The following is a 17,173-nucleotide window of genomic DNA, read 5'->3' as shown; positions in this document are numbered from 1 at the left end:
TCTACTCTTAAGTTTTAGGAAAGCCGACTGTTATATTCCTATAATCTGAGGAGCCCTCCTTTTAGAGGTTCCAGATGAAATGCATTGGATATACATAGACTGAAAATTTTCTTGTCTAGCAGAATATTGAAAATCAAATTTATATGGACATCTATTTTTTGTTTGTTTTTGTCAGAGTCTGGCAACCTTACCTCCTTTCCATGTGTGTGAGTAAGAGCTCGTATGGGACTGGTGTTCTAATCCATTACTTTTCTAAAAGCCCAATGAAAGTGAAAGTGAAAGTCGCTCAGTTGTGTCCAACCCTTTATGACCCCATGGACTATACAGTCCATGGAATCCTGCAAGCTAGAATACTGGAGTGGATAGCCTTTCTCTTCTCCAGGGGATCTTCCAAACCCGGGGATCAAACCCAGTTCTCCTGCATTGCAGGCTGATTCTTAACCAGCTGAGCCACAAGGGAAATCCAAGAGTACTGGAGTGGGTAGCCTATCCTTCTCCAGGGGATCTTCCTGACCCAGGAATTGAACTGGGGTCTGCTGCATTGCAGGTGGATGCTTTAACCAACTGAGCTATCAGGGAAGCCCAGAAAAGCCCATAGTGGATAGAATGTTGCCTTTGTAATCACACAGACTTGGTTTTGAATCTTGACTCTTTCAGTTACTAGTTCTATTATGTTTGAGATAATACTTAACTTGAAGGCTCCAGAGAGGATGCTGCAGAAATAACGTAGTTTCCCTAAGGCAGTCGGTATTGCATGCAGCAAGTGGTGATGCAAGTTATCATCTGTTTCCTGGGAAAGTTGAGGTGGAGGAGTCAGCATTATCCCTTTGCATTGTTGAAGTTCTTAGTACTGATACAGAAACATAACTACAAATACCTATTGCTTAGCAGCCATAAATGCATCACTTTTAGAATTTCTTTTCAGCTTCTCATATTTAAATTTGAGAATTTAAATTTGTAATTTAAAATGCTTGAATTTTTGGTCCTATTCTTGCCCCCGTAGAACTATGGGCCACCAATATTTGCTTTTAAAAAGTGAATAGGAATATGAAATATCCAGAAGAGGCAAATCCAGAGAGACAGAAAGGAGATTAGTGGTCACCAGAACTGAGGGAGAGAATGGGGAGTGACTGGTTAAGGGTGTAGGTTTCATGGTGGTGAACATGATCTGGAATTAGATCATGGTGATGTTTGTACATTATGGTTATACTAAAAAAAATACTCACTGAATTGTACACTTTACAATGATTAAAATAGTGAATTTGTGTCATGTAAATTTTACCTAAAAATTTTAATAAGTCTGTTTCTGGAATTCATTCATTCTTTGCTAGACTAATACCGTCAGCCTCCTGTATCTGCAGGTTCCACATCCATGGAGTCAACTAACAATGGATGAAAATATTTGAAAATACAATTCTAGGTTTTAGGATGTTCCAAAAAGCAAAATTTAACTTTGCCATGTCCTGGCAACTATTTACTTAACATTTACGTTGCATTTACAACTATTTATAATAGTATTTACACTGTATTAGCTATTATAAGTCATCTAGAGATGACTTAAATTATATTCTATATGCAAATCCAACAGCATTTTATATAAAGGACTTGAGCATCTGTGGATTTTAGTATCTGAGGTGGGTTCTGTAATTGTTAATTGCTCACTGCTTGGGAGGAACTGTGTTATGATCTTTACTGTATCATCTTCCAAGATTTACAACTCTTACTTTTTTATATTCATTTTGTAATTTTGTTTCCTTTACTCTGCTCAGGCTTGATATAAAACTGTTATTTACAAATATAAAAACTTCTTCTAATTTCCATAATCTTGTTTTGTGTAACACCTCCACTGCCCATTTCTAATCATTCACCAAAGCTGTAAACCATCTTACAAGGAAATGTATCTCTCAATAGTTTTGAGACAATTTAACCAACTACTTTACCTCAAGTCTTAGTTCCCTCCAAGCCTGTTGTTATTTAAGTCATACCAATTTCTCAGTCTTTTGCCATTGCATTCTTAAAAGATGGAGGAAGAGTGATTCAGGGAATACAATGTATAGTTTATGATTACTTTTATCTCTTTTTTTTAAGCCTAAGCGTATCAGTAGTACTGAGTTAAATGGATATTTTCTCCTTTAGTTTAAAGTTTACAGTAGTAAGTGATCCTATTGAGGAAACGAAAGAATGTCAAGAAGTAGGCTACGCATATCTGGAACTGTGGCCAATCCTGGTATCAGGAAGAGACATCCTAGAGCAAGATCTAGACAGTGAGTCATACATTTTGGTGCTCCTCAGTTCTATTTATGTCTAAGGGAATAATCCTAATAATGAATATTTTTGACCTTTAATACATAATTACTACATAGTTGATGAGACAATTTGGATTGAAACCCCTACTGCTGTTTTTCTAAATCATGTGTCAGTTGTATCTTATCCCATATACCTCCTGGCAACTAGCATCTATTATGAATCTCCTCCAGTATTTGAGACAGGGAGATTTTGAAAAGACCTATTGTTTTAATTTCAAGCAAATTTAAACATCAGCCCTTCTGACCTCCCTTATCCAATGTTTTGAAACTGTCTACTGTGCAGTTCCCCTAACCCATCCACAATGGTCATCTTTGATTCTAATGTCTTCAGTCCCAACATTAAGTGTTCTGAATCTGTCCCTACCTCCACTGTTGAAACTTCAGAATCCTCTTCTCTCCTGAATTATTGCAATAACCTCATTAACTACCTTCCTTGATTTACTCATGCCCCCTTAGAATATATTCCCCAGAGTGGAGTCACTTTTTTGGAACCCAAATAAAAAACTGTTATTTCTAATACCTTCAATTAAAACATTTCGTACAAGACAAATGGCCTGTTATGATCTAGATCCTACTTATCAATATAGTTTCACTTCTGCCATCTCTTATAGTTTTTCAAACTTGTTTTCAAATCTTGGCACATGCTGTACATGCTTAGAGTATCTTTTACTTTTTGAAGACAAAGGGATTGTCTCCAGAAGGCCTTTTCTGATTCTTCCATTCTGGATGAGGTGCCATGTCTGTGTCCCCAAAGCACACTTGAGTTTTCATCCCAGCACCAGCTATACTATATTGTAATGATTGTTTTCCATCGTCTTCCATCAGATTGAGTCCCACTAAAATAGGAGGTAGTAACCTTGTGTAGTATCCCCCCAGCACCTAATGTGGAAAATATTTTAGTATTTAATATAAAATATTAAGTATTTAAGTGTTTTTCAGTTGAATGATACAGATGTCTGGTGTTTCTTTTTCCTTTCCCAACAGTTGTTAGCCCTGAAGATCAGGCTACCCCCATCGGAAAGCTCAAGGTGTCCCTTCAAGCTGCTGCTGCCCTCCATGCTATTTACAAGGAGATGACTGAAGATTTGTTTTCATGATGGAACAAGTGCTAGTCCATTCTAAACCCTTAGGGAACCATAGTAAAAAGTCTCTTATAAAGTAACTTGCTCTACCATGAATTTGGTTTACTGTGATGTCTCAACCTAATCATGAAAGTTCAGCATGATAAAAGTTTCTTTTTGTAATACTAGCTGGATAAAGAGAATTAATCTCTATGTCTTAGCACTTTTCTAGGAGAGAAGCAGGCTTGCTTTTAGGAACTGCAAAAGAACTGTCACAGGTGAATTTATAAAACAACAACAACAACAAAAAAAACCACAGTTTATTTATCTTTTAGTTTTTCCAAAATTGAAAATATCAAGTCCTACTGCTAAGGAGAAAATAAACAAACAAATGAACAAAATCCGAGACCCCTCCCCCCTCTTCTCTTAAAGTCACAGAACACAGAAGGAACTGCAGTGGGACAGGTGGGTGCAGAGAACCAGGAGGGAGAGGATGGCAAGATAAACTCCCCCAATACTTAAAAAGCTGTTTAACAGAAACTGTGATAAATACAGGACAATGCAAGACAAGTAAAAACAAGGAGCAGCAGTGACTGAGAGGCTGTGTTGTAGATGTGGCCTCCCTTCCTCTTCTCTTTTCTCATCAGGGTATTCTAGGCCCAAGGCATGACTTGCCCCTTCCAGATCTAAATGTTGACTCCTTTGAGCCTCCTAGATTTCACTAGAAGCAGTACATGAGGCACAGCCATTCTTTCCTCATACATCAGAAAAGAAACAATGGTAATTTTGCTTCCACCATTGTACCATGTGTGAATTTGTAAGCAAGATGACACAGAGCCAGGGAGTATCACTGCTTCTTATGTCTTCCAAGGCAGTAGAAATACCTCAGAATCTACCCGAGGCAAGAAAGCAGGAAAACTCAGACGGAGACACCAGCCCGATCAGCCTATCTCAAGTTGTATCACTTACACCATTAGCAAATTCCAAGAACCTTTTCTTGAGTACTGCAAAGATGTATCTTAAAGAGATGTGAGGAAGGTCATGGCAGGAGGGTAGGATGGAGGACTGAATCTGCTGGTCAAGAGCCATGGTACAGGCAGGCAAAGATCACCGTGTACCAATGTCTTGGAAATGTAGCTTTGAGACATCAAAGAATAAGATGTCAGAAGCCAACAATGTCCTGGCAGAAGGTGACAGGAAGAGAGAGGAATGAAACGGTATTTATTAACAGCGGAAGCCTCTGCCCTTCTTCAAGATCACCTCCTCCCTTGCCATCTGGATGGGGCCATTGGCACGTGTCCTGGTGGGCCTGGAATTCCCCGAGTAGCTTGGTCCACACAAATGGCCCCCTAAACCCACACACAAATGGCAAAACTTCAAAAGAAAAAAAAAAAAGGAAAAATACAGTTTCTATGTCATGTAAAATTTTCAGGGATTGGCTGTAGGAAGAATGGAGCTGAGGACCAAAGTTCTGAAATTACTTCCTCTTTTTCTTGGGAGGCGCAGAGCTGTGTCTGGAACCTCGGTTAGAGCCTCGGCCTGAACTGTGCACAGATGCCTTCCTCTTCCGGCTCATACTTCGACTCTGTTCTTCTTCTTCCTCATAGCGGCTTTCACGGTCGGCTAAACAGAAGAACGAGACACTAGTTAGCTAGATGTTAGCTTTACATATCTAACGCTGTTATACACAGCATGAAGTAATGCAGAAAACATACTCTGGAGTCAAACTTAACTTTCAATCTTTCCCCAGTTGCTTATTAGTTGTATGATCTTGGGCAAGTACTTAACCTTTCTGAGCCTTGATTTACTTATAAAATGGAAAACTGTTTTAGGCTTAAAAGTAATCTATGCAAAGGACCTATCACTATGCTTGGGCTATACAGTACAGTAGTATTTAACTTATATTTGGTTTCAGAGTAGTTAAAACTAGTACTACAAAGACATTCTTAACCTGGAAGAGGGCCATAAAGCTAGACTACTATCTGACTTAGATTTGGAAACTGAACAGCCTAATTTTGGAGTTGGACAAGACTATCCCAGCTAAGGACCCACTGTGGGGGCTGAGTAGATGAAAAAAGCCTCCAAGTCGGCAGAATTGTTCTCCCTGGAAAGTACGGATGCACACCAGACCTCATTTGCTCTTCTGGTCAATGAAGCTGTAGCTGGGACTCCACATCAGTTTTACACTTATGTTACTTTTATCAGGCAGATAATCTCTCAAAATACTGAAATTTGTGCCTCAAAAAATAAAACAAAAAAACTTACCTTTTCGGGCTTCTTCCTCTAGTTCGTCCCAATCCTTTCCACTCTCTTCTTCACTGCCCAATGATTCCTTGGAATAATCTGGAATAATATTAAGCATGATTTACTAGACTGGAAACGGAATGGAATGATAAAATTATTCCCTTCAAAAGCCTGTAGAAATCGCTGAAGGTTAGGAAGTCATGAACACTTGTCCCTATGAAGACTCACCTGATTCTTCAGCTTCTGATGAATAATCTTCATCACTATCCTCCTCCTCTTCTTCATAGTCTTCCTCTGAAGGATTAAAAGTCTCATCTTCGATTTCAGACTCGGAATCCCCTTCCTCAGCATCACTCCCCTGGTGAGTTAGAGCATAACACTAAATACTGGGTGTCTTTTTTTTTTTTTTTAATTTACTTCATTAATAACCTAATGAATTAATTCAATCCACTGAGTGCACCAGCATTATTTTATATGAAAAATGAAATAAAAAATACCTAAACCTCTGAATAACACAAGAGATAAAAAGACTTAATTAAAATTACTAGTAAGATATAATAATTAGACAACGTTTGCAAGACGATTTGAAGTATTTTCTCTGAAAATTAAGAAATTCATTCAAACAGGAGTTTTTGTAATTTCAAAGAAACCTTGTGAGTGGCTACCAATGTCCAATTAATTTATCATTTGCCTGTAAAACTAACTTGAAGAAACAATACCAAGTTATGCTTAGAACTTCTCCCATTTGATTGTTCCCTTATGTACTATTCATATGGCATTCTCCTAACTGCCCAAATGATAATGGGCAACACTATGCACCAGAAAAGAAACCCCACACTCACGCACCTCACCCTCAGGTTCCAGGAAAGACCAGCCACCTTGTTCAAAGAAGCCCTCAGGGTCATCAACAATAGTCTTCATAATTTTAGTCCAGTTGAGGGACTGTACTCCTTCTGTGTATTTTAGGTCACAGGAACTAAGAAAAATAACATTATGAAGTAAAAAAATCAATCCTCCATACTCGGCTTTTGGGTTTGTTTTTTTTTTTGTTTGTTTTTGCCATGCCAAAAGAGCAAAAGAGCAGAGTCTTAACCACTGGACCACCAGGGAAACCCCACTTCTGTACTTTGTGAGAACATCCAGTGTCGCGCTGGTCATTACTTAGCATCTCGGAAGAGCAGATACCCTTTTCATATGTGTGACAGCAGGTACTCTTTGCACTATCCCACCAGAACATACCCCAAAACAGCTGATATCTGGTCTCCCAGAGCACTAGCCCTCACGACAGAACCCCATTTTTATAAAAAAAAAAAAAAAAAAAAATACTTAACGTGCCTTGTGTTAAGAAATGTTCAAATGACATTTATCCACTTCTGTTGAGGTGAACAATCAATATGGGTGGGGAAAAAAAAAGAAAACCAGAACACAGTAATGTAAGTGCCATAGAAAGAAACCATTAGCACAAAACCTGAGTGTGTGCTCAGTCACTCAGTTGTGTTCGCCTCTTTGCAACCCCATGGACTGTAGCCCGCCAAGTTCCTCTGTCTAAGCGGATTCTCCAGGCAGGAATACTGGAGTGGGTTGCCATGCCCTCCTCTAAGGGATTTTCCCAACCCAGGGGTCAAACCCAGGTCTCCCACGTAGCAGGCAAATTCTTTACCATCTGCGCCACCAGGGAAGACATAATACCTGAGATTCCAGCCATTATGGGCACAATCATATACACCGAAGCTTTTGCTTCTAGCTATGATGGAAGTGACAAGGATTAGATTTACCTTTTCACCCAAACAAGTAGAAAACTGAACAAAGTATGGAACAACAGTTTTCAAACACTGGATAATAAGCAGCACTAGACTAAAATCCCTGTGGAACTTCACAATGGAATGAACAGCAACAGGAATGGTTAAATATGTAAGTAAGACTTTCTCCTCATTTTGTAAATTAAGGAATAGCTGTTTTGAAGCTAAAATAATGACAATTGTGGAATTCATAGCATATTAAAAGCAAAATGTATGGTAATAATAGCAGAAAGGATAGAAGAAAAGAAATGAAAGCATAAGAACCTTCTAATAGACATGGTATATTATCTGAACGCAGACTCTGACAAGTTAGAGGTGTAGCTAATCAGCAAACTACGAAGATGATCGTAAAGATTCATAAAATTAAAAGCAGGCATAAAAAGGAGAAAAGCTTATCTTTGACAAAGGAGGCAGAAACATACAATGGAGAAAAGACAATCTCTAACAGGTGGTGCTGGGAAAACTGGTCAACCACCTGTAAAAGAATGAAACTAGAACACTTTCTAACACCATACACAAAAGTAAATTCAAAATGGATTAAAGATCTAAACATAAGACCAGAAACTATAAAACTCCTAGAGGAAAACATAGGCAGAACACTCTCTGACATAAATCACAGTAAGATCCTCTATGACCCACCTCCCAGAGTAATGAAAATAAAGGCAAAAATAAACAAATGGGACCTAATTAAACCTAAAAGCTTTTGCACATGAAGGAAACTATAAGCAAGGTGAAAAGACAGCCTTCAGAATGGGAGGAAATAATAGCAAATGAAACAACCAACAAAAAACTAATCTCCAAAATATACAAGCAGCTCAATACCAGAAAAATAAACAACCCAATCAAAAAATGAACCAAAGAACTAAACAGACATTTCTCCAAAGAAGACATACAGATGGCTAACAAACACATGAAAAGATACCCAACATCACTCATTATCAGAGAAATGCGAATCAAAACCACTATCAGGTACCATCTCATGCTGGTTGGAATAGCTGCCATCAAAAGCTCTACAAATGAAAAAAAAAAAGTCTGCAAACGATAAAGGCTGGAGAGGGTATGGAGGAAAGGGAACCCTCTTATACTGTTGGTGCAAATGCAAACTAGTACAGCCACTATGGAGAACAGTGTGGAGATTCCTTAAAAAACTGGAAATAGAACTGCCATATGACCCAGCAATCCCACTGCTAGGCATACACACTGAGGAAACCAGAACTGAAAGAGACACGTGCACCCCAATGTTCATCGCAGCACTGTTTACAATAGCCAGGACATGGAAGCAACCTAGATGTTCACTGGCAGACAAATGGATAAGAAAGCTCTGGTACATATTCACAATGGAATATTACTCAGCATCTGAGTCAGTTCTAATGAGGTGAATGAAACTGGAGCCTATTATACAGAGTGAAGTAAGTCAGAAAGAAAAACACCAATACAGTATATTAACACATATATATGGAATTTAGAAAGATAGTAATGACAACCCTATATGCAAGACAGCAAAAGAGACACAGATTAACAGGTAGACATTCTCAGAATGGATTAAAAAAAAAAGCCAAGACATGAAAGCAACCTCACTGTCCACCAGCAGAGAAACAGATAAAGAAAATGTGGTACATATACACAACGGAATACTACTCAGCCATTAAAAAGAATGAAATAATGTTATCTGCAGCAACATGGATGCAACCAGAGATTGTCATACTGAGTGAAGCAAGTCAGAGAAAGAAAGAACATATGACATCCCTTTATATGTGGAATCTAAAAAGACATGATACAGATAATGTACAAAACAGACTCACAGACTTAAGAGAACAAACTTATTATGGCTGCCGGGGGGAAGAGATAGTTAGGGAGTTTGGGATAGACATGTACACATTGCTGTATTTAAAATGGATAACCAACAAGGACCTACTATATGGCACATGGAATTATGCCCAGTGTTCTATGGCAGCCTACCTGGGAGGAGAGTTGGAGGTAGAATGGACACGTATATATATGGCTGAATCCCTTGGCTGTTCACCTGAGCTACTACAGCATTGTAAGTTGGCTATACCCTAATACAAAATAAAAAATTAATAAAGCTAGAAGTCTATAGTAATATCACACTATGTAGATTTCAAAACAAGGACTATTACCAGAAATAAGAAAGGACATTTCATAATGATGGAGAATAAAATTCAATAAAAATTGATAAACCTCTAGACTGACTGACCAATAAAAAGAGGAAACCATCAATATTAGGAATGAAAGGGGTAAAAGTATTGCACAAATACCAGAGTCGACAGCTTTGCCAAATAAACCAGTTCATTGAAAGATACAAGTTTAATTTATGTAGAACAGTCAAAATAATAATAGCCAACTTTGAAAAGGAACAAAATGGGAGGACTTACACTACCTGATTTCAAGATTCATTATAAAGCTACAATATTCACTACAGGATCAGTAAGAACACACATAAACCAATGGAACAGAAAACACTATCCAGAAATACAGCCTCTCCTACACATTCTTTTTTTAAACAAACATGCCAAGTAATTCAATGGGTAAGGGATAATCTTTTCAACAAATGATAACTAGAATAACTGGCTTCATATACACAAAGTACAAACCTTCATCCTTACACCACAGTAAAAAAAATTAACTCAAAATGGATCACAGATATAAGACCTAAACCAATGGAACTCTAGAAAATAGAAACTATTGGAAAAAAATACATGCAAAATGTATTTGATGAGGGACTTTATTTAGCCTAAAAAATTCTTAAAATTCAGTAATAAAGCAATCTGATGCTTAACATGGGCAAAAAACATGAATATACTTCATCAAAGTATAGAATGACACACACATATGAAAAAATGCTTAAAAGCATCGCTAATCTTGGAAATGCAAACTGAAACCACAATGGGAAAGGCATCCACCACGATGGCCAATAATGAAAAGACTGATAACACCAGTGTTGGTGAGGATGTGGAGCAACTACAATTCTCACATACTGCAGGTTTTCCAGCCACACTGGCAAACGATTTGGTAGTTTCTTATAAAGCTAAACATACACTTAACCATAAACCATATGACACAGCAATCCCACTCTTAGGTCATTTATCCAAGAGATATGAAAATGTATGTACATACAAAGACCTGTACATAGTGTTTTATAGCAGCTATTCCTAAGAGTCCCCAAAGGCAAACAATCCTAATGTCTATTAACTGGTAGATGGGTAAATAAAGCAGACAATAAAGTTAATGTCTATTAACTGGTAGATAGGTAAAAAGAGGTCTGCTTTACTTGGGGGTACTCCTCTGTAATAAAAAGGAGTATGCTAATGATGTGTACAACAACTTGAGTAAATTTCAAAAGCATTATGCCAAGTGAAAGGTAAAAAAGAATCAAAACACTACATACTTGTATAATTCCATTTATGTGAAATTCTAGATGAATCGAACTGTACAGTGACAGAAACCAGTAACAAGGTTGAAGGGAGAGGATTGACTCTAAAAGGGTAGGAGGACTTTGGGGAGTAAAGGAAACGTTCCATATCCCCATTATGATGGTAGATACGACACTTATATACATTTGTTAGAATTCATCCAATCATATACTTAAATTGATGAATTTTATTACACGTAAATTGTACCTCAATAAAGAGAATTTTAAAAAAACCATACAGGCGCTTCCCTGATGGCTCAGTGGTAAAGAATCTGCCTGCCAATGCAGGAGACACAGGTTCAATCCCTCACCCAGGAAGATCCCACATGCAGTGGAGCAAGTAAGCCCATGCACTACAACTGCTGGGCCTGCACTCTAGGGCATGGGAGCCACAGCTGAGCTCATGTGCTGCAGCTACTGAGGCATGGGGGGGCTCCGGAATAAGAGAAGCAACCAGTGAGAAGGCCGCACACCTCAACTAGAGTAGTCTCCATACTCAAACTAGAGAAAAACCTGTGCAGTAACGAAGACCTAGCACAGCCAAAAATAGTCACACAAATCTATAAATATATTTGGTACCATATTACTTACCTGCAAATGTTTTCCAGGAAAATCCTCATGGAAACTATCAAGCTGGATCTTTCTCACAAGCTATTTTTAAGCTCTTTCAATCATTTCTTAACAGAAGTTTTGTGTTTGCAGTACCTCCCCCTAGAGATAACTGGAAGGAGGAAGCAAGGCAGAGCAGACTATACTCATGACCACACATGCCTCACCCTTTTCCTACGAAGTGACATCTCCCTTTTTATTGGGGTTCTGACATGTCTATGAGAAATTCTTTTTAGCTGAAAAGTTTAAGTATGTGAAAGTTAAAAGCTAAAATAAACATATATTTATCCCATATTTTAGTAAAAATAGAGAACCAGTAGGAAATTTTATACATCCATCAAATAGTCAAAAAAGATCTCAGACTCTGATTTTCAGTGGCTCTAGTGGTAAAGAACCCACCTGCCAATGCAAGAGACCTAAGAGACACAGGTTCGATTCCCAGGTTGGGATGATCCCCTGGAGGAGGGCATGGCAACCCACTTCGGTATTCTTGCCTGGATAATCCCATGAACAGAGGGGCCTGGCGGGCTATAGTCCATAGGGTTGCAGAGTCAGACATGACTGAAGTGACTCAGCATGAACGCACAGCCAGTGAAGATAAAGCAGGGGCTAAAGCCACCCTTTGGCAGCCAATGACTTAAGCAGAGAGTTGTTCAATTAATACTAGTTCATTTGAAACTTAGTGATCAACAAGAGTTAAGCACATGCAAGGTCACATGCAGCCTCTTCTGTATCATGTGAACTTTCTGAGTACTCTCCATTTAAAGGCAGCAGTCTTAGGCAGAGACTTAGACTCTTAGTCCAGAGCAGTTAGGAGGAAAGCCCAGAGATCTTGCCCTTAATTCAGTGATTCTAACCCAGTGCAGAAAGTGAAGAAATAAAGAGCCTCTTGATGAAAGTCAAAGAGGAGAGTGAAAAAGTTGGCTTAAAACTCAACATTCAGAAAACTAAGATCAGGGCATCTGGTCCCATCACTTCATCGCAAATAGATGGGGAAACAATGGAAAGAGTGACAGACTTTGTTTTCTTGGGCGCCAAAATCACTGCAGATGGTGACTGCAGCCATGAAATTAGAAGATGCTTGCTCCCTGGAAGAAAAGCTATGACCAATCTAGACAGCATATTAAAAAGCAGAGACATTACTTTGTCGACAAAGGTCTGTATAGTCAAAGCTATGGTTTTTCCAGTAGTCATGTATGGATGTGACAGTTGGACTATAAGGAAAGCTGAGTGCTGAAGAATTGATGCTTCTAAGCTGTGGTGCTGGAGAAGACACTAGAGAGTACCCTGGACTGCAAGTAGATCCAACCAGTCCATCCTAAAGGAAATCAGTCTCAGGACTGATTATTCATTGGAAGGACTGATGCAGACGCTGAAACTCCAATACTTTGGCCACGTGATGTGAAGAACTGACTCACTGGAAAAGACTCTGATGCTGGGAAAGATTGAAGGCAGGAGAAGGGGATGACACATGATGAGATGGTTGGATGGCATCACTGATTTGATGGACATGAGTCTGTGCAAGCTCTGGGAGTTGATGATTGACAGGGAAGCCTGGCGTGCTCTAGTCCATGGGGTCACAAAGAGTCGGACACGACTGAGTGACTGAATTGAACTGACTGACCCCAGTGCTTTCGCTCTTCTCCCCCTGCCTCTGCTCCAAAGCTTGATATGTGTTGAATACATGGGTTGCAAGGAGTTGGACATGACTGAAGAGACTTCACTCACATGCATGTCTGAACTACTGCTGGGTATGCAGGAAAAAGTGGCTCTATGTCTAACAGATCCCAAATTTTCAAGTCCTGGTTGGTAACAGCCCAAAGGCAGTTTCATTAAGTATACCAATAGATTTTACATATAACATACCACACTCATATTCTATAAAACTGTATTTGTGGGACAGAAGATTGCTGGCAGGCCTACTTACTTTAACCATTCCTTGATGGGGTCAAGAGAGGCAACAGGAATCGCATTGATCATTGTCACTTTCTTGCTGTAGTCCTTGTAGACGATCACCATGTCAAAGTTCTTCAGGTGAAACTGGACTCGCTCAAAGTGAATCAGCTCCACTTCATCCAACGTCACCACAAAAGGTGGCTATCAGGGAGGAAAGGAACTTTCTTCATAAAAATACTTCCCACAAAACGCTAGCATTTTCAAATGCTTTCAGGATCTAAAAACTACCACACAAAGGATAACTAAACTGTTTTTTGTTTGTTCTTTGGGGGCAAAGACTAAAAGCAATAAAACATACCAAGAAGCATGGGTTAAAGGATCTATAAGATTGAAATCCTCCCTCAGGGAGAATTCATTTAAGGAAACTATGCAAAGAAACTATCTCTAAAAACTAAAGAGACTTTTAAAGAATCATTTGTTCAATTTTTATATCTTAAGGTAAGTAAATATAAAAAATTTAAATACTAAGATATAATAAGGACCTAGTTTTCAAAACATCTACCCTCTTGCTTTCTTTTCTCTAACAATTTTCTTCCTAAAAAGAGGTCAGAAATACTCACCCATTCTGTAGCATTTACCAGCGCACTACTAGTAGGCTGAAGGAGGCAGGTACTCCTATAGGGAGCACCATTAAATCTGAAAGACAGTAAGAGACTCACATAAGATGGGGTTCACTGCAAGAGAAACTGCTGCTGTCCCAACAGGCTTCTTTCCTTTCCCATTCCAAACAAAACTCCAGCACACTTGCTGGAGATTCATTTTCAGAGGGAGCCTCTCAGTCTTAGCTATTCACCCAGCCCTTGAGCATTTCCAAGAGATAATGGATGTCCATAAGAAAAAGAACATGATATGGTATGCTAAGTTCTTATTAAAGGAAGAATAACTAATTTTTCTGAAGATCAAAAAGAAGATGACACATTACCCCAAGTCCCTAAAAGGCACTTCAAATTCCAGTTCCTCCTTGGTTAGAGCCTCTACTTTTTCAATGAAATTTTTAAAGGCTGTTTTCAGTTTGTGCCTCATTTCTCTTTCCATCTGTAGAAGAAATACGAATTAACTTTAGTTATCATTTTACTTATTAATAGTAATCCCTTCAAAAACCATGAAGTGCTTTTGCAGTCCTTAATTCTGTTAACTATGATACTAACATGGATACTTTATTACAGGCTGCTAAAATTAATTGTAGAGTTATGCCTACAAATTAAGTCTAATTCAGAGCCAACATACTATAACATCCCAGCAGATACTTGAGAAGTTCTGCATAGTTTCTGGAGTGGTTTATAAAATGTAACAATTACTGAGCTCAGATCTGCGCTGAATCCTAGCTCATGCTCAGTTGCTTCAGTCCTGTCCAACTCTTTGCTTCTAAGCTCCTCTGTCCATGGCATTCTCCAGGCAAGAATACTGGAGTAGGCTGCCATGCCCTTCTCCAGGGGATCTTCCTGACCCAGGAATCAAACTCACATCTCCTGTGTCTCCTGCACTGCAGGAGGATTCCTTTACTGCTGAGACACCAGGGAAGCCTGAATCCTACCTCCCTACCCTGCAAATAAAATATCAAATTTCACCTGCTCAGCATAGAGGTCATCTCGGTCATGCATATGCTGATGTTTCCCCAAGTCTGTGGTGATCTCCCCGACTTCTGTGTAGAATTGCACATCTGTGTGCCGCTTCTTCCCAAACATGATGGCATTCTAAAGACAGAAAGTAGAAAGAACAAGAAATTTTAAGACTCATTTCACAAAGAAGTCTACAGAGGCAAAATAACAACAAAACATGAAAATATTAAAATATCTATGCTAGAAATCATAGCATTTATGTAAGAATAGTTAAACCACTCCAGGTGTCATCATGATGACATTTGGGAATATAAAAGAGTATAAACTTTTTAAAGTACTCCTACTTATTAGAATGGACTTTGGAGATTATGTTGATAATTGTCTAAAGCAAAAACTTTCTATTTCAGAAACAGGAATGTGAAAAAGACCTATATGTTCTGGAGATCATTATGTATCACACCAAGGAACAAACATGATCAGCATCTTTGACATGTCAGGCACTGGGGGCTTTAGAAGCATTATTTTATTCAGTGTCCTTAATGATCTTATGTGATAGGTGATATTTTTCAGCACTTTTTTAAAAGAAACACTGTGATAGTAAGATCTTGCCCAAGAGCTCACAGCTAGCTGACAGAAAGATATACCTTGAGGTGAAAGTGCAAGACAATAATCATTTCCCCATCACATGGCTGGAACAAAGCATGCTTGATGTTATTGTACAAAATATCCACTTTGTCTCCTCGGACAGACGTGAAGCGAAAACCTGGGTGGGGAGGGGGTGGGGAAGGAAGCAGCTAAGTATCAAGGTACATCATCAGGTTAACCCAAAAGGTACTGCATCTTTTCTGGCTGATTTGAACAGGGTCAGAGGGAATGCCAACAAGGTACACAGTTTTCCTTTCTGTCTGGCCACACAGTATGTCAAAGTAGACTCCTCCCAGCACGTTCTACTATGTTATCTGGTCTGTCATTACTACAGATGTGCCACCAAAGACAAAGCCCAGGCACATGAGAGATCATCCATACCATTGACATGGGCCTCCAGTGAGCCTTGCATCCTCTTTTGGGCAATGTTTGGGCGAATGTACAGATCTTTCAGTTTGGGATTACTCCGGTTTAGATTGATCACCAGTGAATCTTGTTTCACAATGCCCTAAACAGAATGAAAATCAACGTGAATTCTCACATCTCTTTCCAGGTCCCCAAACCCTCAATGTGTCCTTTTGCACAAAGGCACTTTGCTGTTGTTCAGGCTCACCTCCTTCTCTTTCTCTTCCGCTTCCCGAGTCTTATAACGCTTCTGCACTTCTTTTATAATTCGGAAAGCATTCTGAAGGTTCAAGGCTGGAACTGTCTGTTCTCCAGGTGCCTTCATATTTGAAGCTCGGTATGTACTACAGAAAAAGGGGAGCACTTATGTAATTTCTTTATCACGCCAGGTAACCCTCACCCATTACTGTGTTTTACAACTAGCTTAATACCTTTTAGGAGAAAAAGGTACCATTGAGTGGTGAAATAACGTCTGACGTCTGGAAAGATGAAAAAAATCCTTCCTCTCTCTTAAACAGATGATGTTATAAATAGCTAATTCACTGAGTGGGGGAGTCACACTTATATTTTAAATCCTGCATAAACTTCCCCAAATGATCCTATTTCACTTCAAGAATAAACAGACTCCAATGTGGCACACATCTGATATTTTATCAACAAATATGTCAAGTGAGGATAAAATATCTTTATGAGGATTTAAATTAGGTTCCAACCTCAAAACAGTACAAGGTTAGTAAGGTGATCCTCCTAATCAAGTGCCACTGAGGAAGGTGCCGCCATTCACTAGGATGTGGGAGAACATAGCACTCTCTGGGTTTCTGAGGGTACTGCTCCGGCCAGCAGGGATTTGAGGGTGGTTATTTCCCTGGGAACTCACATTTCCTTGACAAAAGTGGCTTCTGGGTTGGGAAAGATGTTGCCCTCATTCCTGCCCAGAGCACTGCCTGGGCAATAGAAGTTGATTCGCAAGTAAGTATAATCTCCTTCCACAGACATACTTATATTCTGTTCAAAGAAAGGAAAAGCATTAGCAAAGAAACTAAACAAATAATTTATTTCCTAGATGAAGGTAAGTAGCTATAGACATGCTAAAATTAAGTTAGTAGTTACAAACTGACAGCTAAACCTAGCCTGTAACCCTTACTCTAAAATTAATAAA

General features: G+C 39.0%; 2 protein-coding genes across 6 annotated transcripts in view; one reads left to right on the top strand and one right to left on the bottom strand.

The window, feature by feature from the left end:
• The window catches only part of RPGRIP1 (RPGR interacting protein 1), a 36,458-nt gene extending 33,055 nt beyond the window's left edge, over positions 1-3,403 (top strand). For all 5 annotated transcript variants that reach the window (XM_065940728.1, XM_065940727.1, XM_065940726.1 and 2 more), the window contains 2 exons: positions 2,137-2,264; positions 3,291-3,403. In XM_065940728.1, the coding sequence (XP_065796800.1) occupies positions 2,137-2,264; positions 3,291-3,403 (241 nt within the window). The remainder of the gene's footprint in view (positions 1-2,136; positions 2,265-3,290) is intronic.
• A 270-nt stretch (positions 3,404-3,673) lies between these two features.
• The window catches only part of SUPT16H (SPT16 homolog, facilitates chromatin remodeling subunit), a 35,602-nt gene continuing 22,102 nt past the window's right edge, over positions 3,674-17,173 (bottom strand). Inside the window, exons 15-26 of the mRNA XM_065941423.1 lie at positions 16,892-17,019; positions 16,223-16,358; positions 15,991-16,117; positions 15,609-15,727; positions 14,974-15,099; positions 14,328-14,440; positions 13,966-14,041; positions 13,377-13,546; positions 6,458-6,587; positions 5,840-5,969; positions 5,633-5,710; positions 3,674-4,990 (exon numbers count right to left, since the gene is read on the bottom strand). Of these exons, the coding sequence (XP_065797495.1) occupies positions 4,845-4,990; positions 5,633-5,710; positions 5,840-5,969; positions 6,458-6,587; positions 13,377-13,546; positions 13,966-14,041; positions 14,328-14,440; positions 14,974-15,099; positions 15,609-15,727; positions 15,991-16,117; positions 16,223-16,358; positions 16,892-17,019 (1,479 nt within the window). The 3' untranslated portion in view covers positions 3,674-4,844. The remainder of the gene's footprint in view (positions 4,991-5,632; positions 5,711-5,839; positions 5,970-6,457; positions 6,588-13,376; positions 13,547-13,965; positions 14,042-14,327; positions 14,441-14,973; positions 15,100-15,608; positions 15,728-15,990; positions 16,118-16,222; positions 16,359-16,891; positions 17,020-17,173) is intronic.

Source organism: Muntiacus reevesi, chromosome 7 (genome assembly GCF_963930625.1).
Source record: "Muntiacus reevesi chromosome 7, mMunRee1.1, whole genome shotgun sequence".
Taxonomy (NCBI): domain Eukaryota; kingdom Metazoa; phylum Chordata; class Mammalia; order Artiodactyla; family Cervidae; genus Muntiacus; species Muntiacus reevesi.
This window is presented reverse-complemented; position numbering and strand designations above follow the sequence as displayed.